Raw genomic sequence first — 1,507 nt, forward strand, 5'->3', positions numbered from 1 at the left:
CCCCCACGATTTCTCTGGTACTTTCATCTCTATCTTCGGGTGTCGAAGCACTGGCTTACGAATCAAGCCGGTTTCAATCCTCATGGGCTGAATTGCATGGTTGTCTGCTTTCAGTTCTTCAACATCAACATCTTGGTCCTTGTTATCATCACTAAATGTTAACTGTTCTGCTCCTTTATAGAAATTCTCAGTTTCATCTTCTACAGGTTCCTTTGGTCTTTCTTGAACTTCTGTATTATCCATGGATGCCTTAACTTGATTCTTTTCATGGTTTTCTGCACCTGTTGTCATACTTTCAGATATTTTTAGACTGGAATTATCATTTACAGTTACAGCATCTGATGCCTTTTCTCCTAATGCATCTAAATTTACATTTTCCTCACTACCAATGCCCTTGCCATTTTCTGTATTCTCATCACTACTTAACTGCTTCTCAACATTCTGGACAAACTTATCTGGTTCATTTTGGGAATCCGAGTTACTGTTACCTTCTTCCTGTTCTTTGAAATCACCAACCAAATCACTCTGATCTTGTACGTCTCTTAACTTATTTTTATCATCTGCAACATCAACTTGCTGCTCTGCTGTTGATTCCTTTTCCTGCTCATCATTTGTACTGCTGTTAGCTTTTTTAGAAATGGAAGATGGTTCCACTGTTTTCTCTTCATGGGTCTTTTCATCTGTCTGCTGTTCTTGGTCATCTTCATCTGCAGATTTTCCCTTAACATCTTCCATCAGGTTATCTTGATTATTATCTTCATCAGTTTTATTTTCATTCTGAGAGAAAACTCCTGTTTTGGTTTTGACTGCTTTGCATTTACTTGCCTCTGGTGTGGTCTGAAAATTTTCATTCTGAACTTCACTTTCCACTTTCTGAGATTTTTCTGCAACCTCAGGTGAATTTACTTTGTCTGATCTATTCTCTTCTGTATTTGACATATCTGGTTTGGATCCTTTCTTTGTCGATAATTTTGTCTGATCATGCTTCTTAGGTAAATTAACTGCTGCCTTGTCTTTGGGTGATGAGCTTGATTCTCCTCCTGCAGCAGCAGCTGATTGTGTCTTTTCTTCAGCTTCACTGTCTGAACTTATTACAATCTCCTCTGTCTTCTTTTCCTGAGGCAACTTTACATCCTCAATAACAGCCTCTACATTTGATTGGTTAGAGCAATTATTACTACTAGTCCTTGTATTTTTCAATGGCAGATCATCAAGGTCAACATTTTGTTTTATGCTTGGTCCAGGTTTCTTTTGCAAAGAAAAGCTGATGCTTGCTCTTTCAATAATATTACTTTTTTGAGTTTGTTTTGATTGCGTTGACCCCTTTTTGCTTGTATCAATCTCATCAAAATCTTCCTCAGAATCAACAAATTCGATATCACACTTCTGGCCCCAGTTTTCCTCTTCATCTTTGACAGGTTTTTGGCTTAATGGTTTAACTGCGTTAACTGTTTTACCTGGTTCCCGATTTCTCCCATCATTCAGTCTCTTATTACTTACTCCATCC

At 37.8% G+C, this 1,507-nt stretch overlaps 1 protein-coding gene across 1 annotated transcript in view; it reads right to left on the reverse strand.

Annotated features, from left to right (window-relative positions):
- LOC119587634 (NK-tumor recognition protein-like) overlaps positions 1-1,507 on the reverse strand; it is a gene marked incomplete in the record, with an annotated part of 11,510 nt that overhangs the window by 1,220 nt on the left and 8,783 nt on the right. The window contains 1 exon segment of the mRNA XM_037936339.1: positions 1-1,500. Within this exon segment, the coding sequence (XP_037792267.1) occupies positions 1-1,500 (1,500 nt within the window).

Source organism: Penaeus monodon, chromosome 22, assembly GCF_015228065.2.
Source record: "Penaeus monodon isolate SGIC_2016 chromosome 22, NSTDA_Pmon_1, whole genome shotgun sequence".
Classification (NCBI taxonomy): Eukaryota; Metazoa; Arthropoda; class Malacostraca; order Decapoda; family Penaeidae; genus Penaeus; species Penaeus monodon.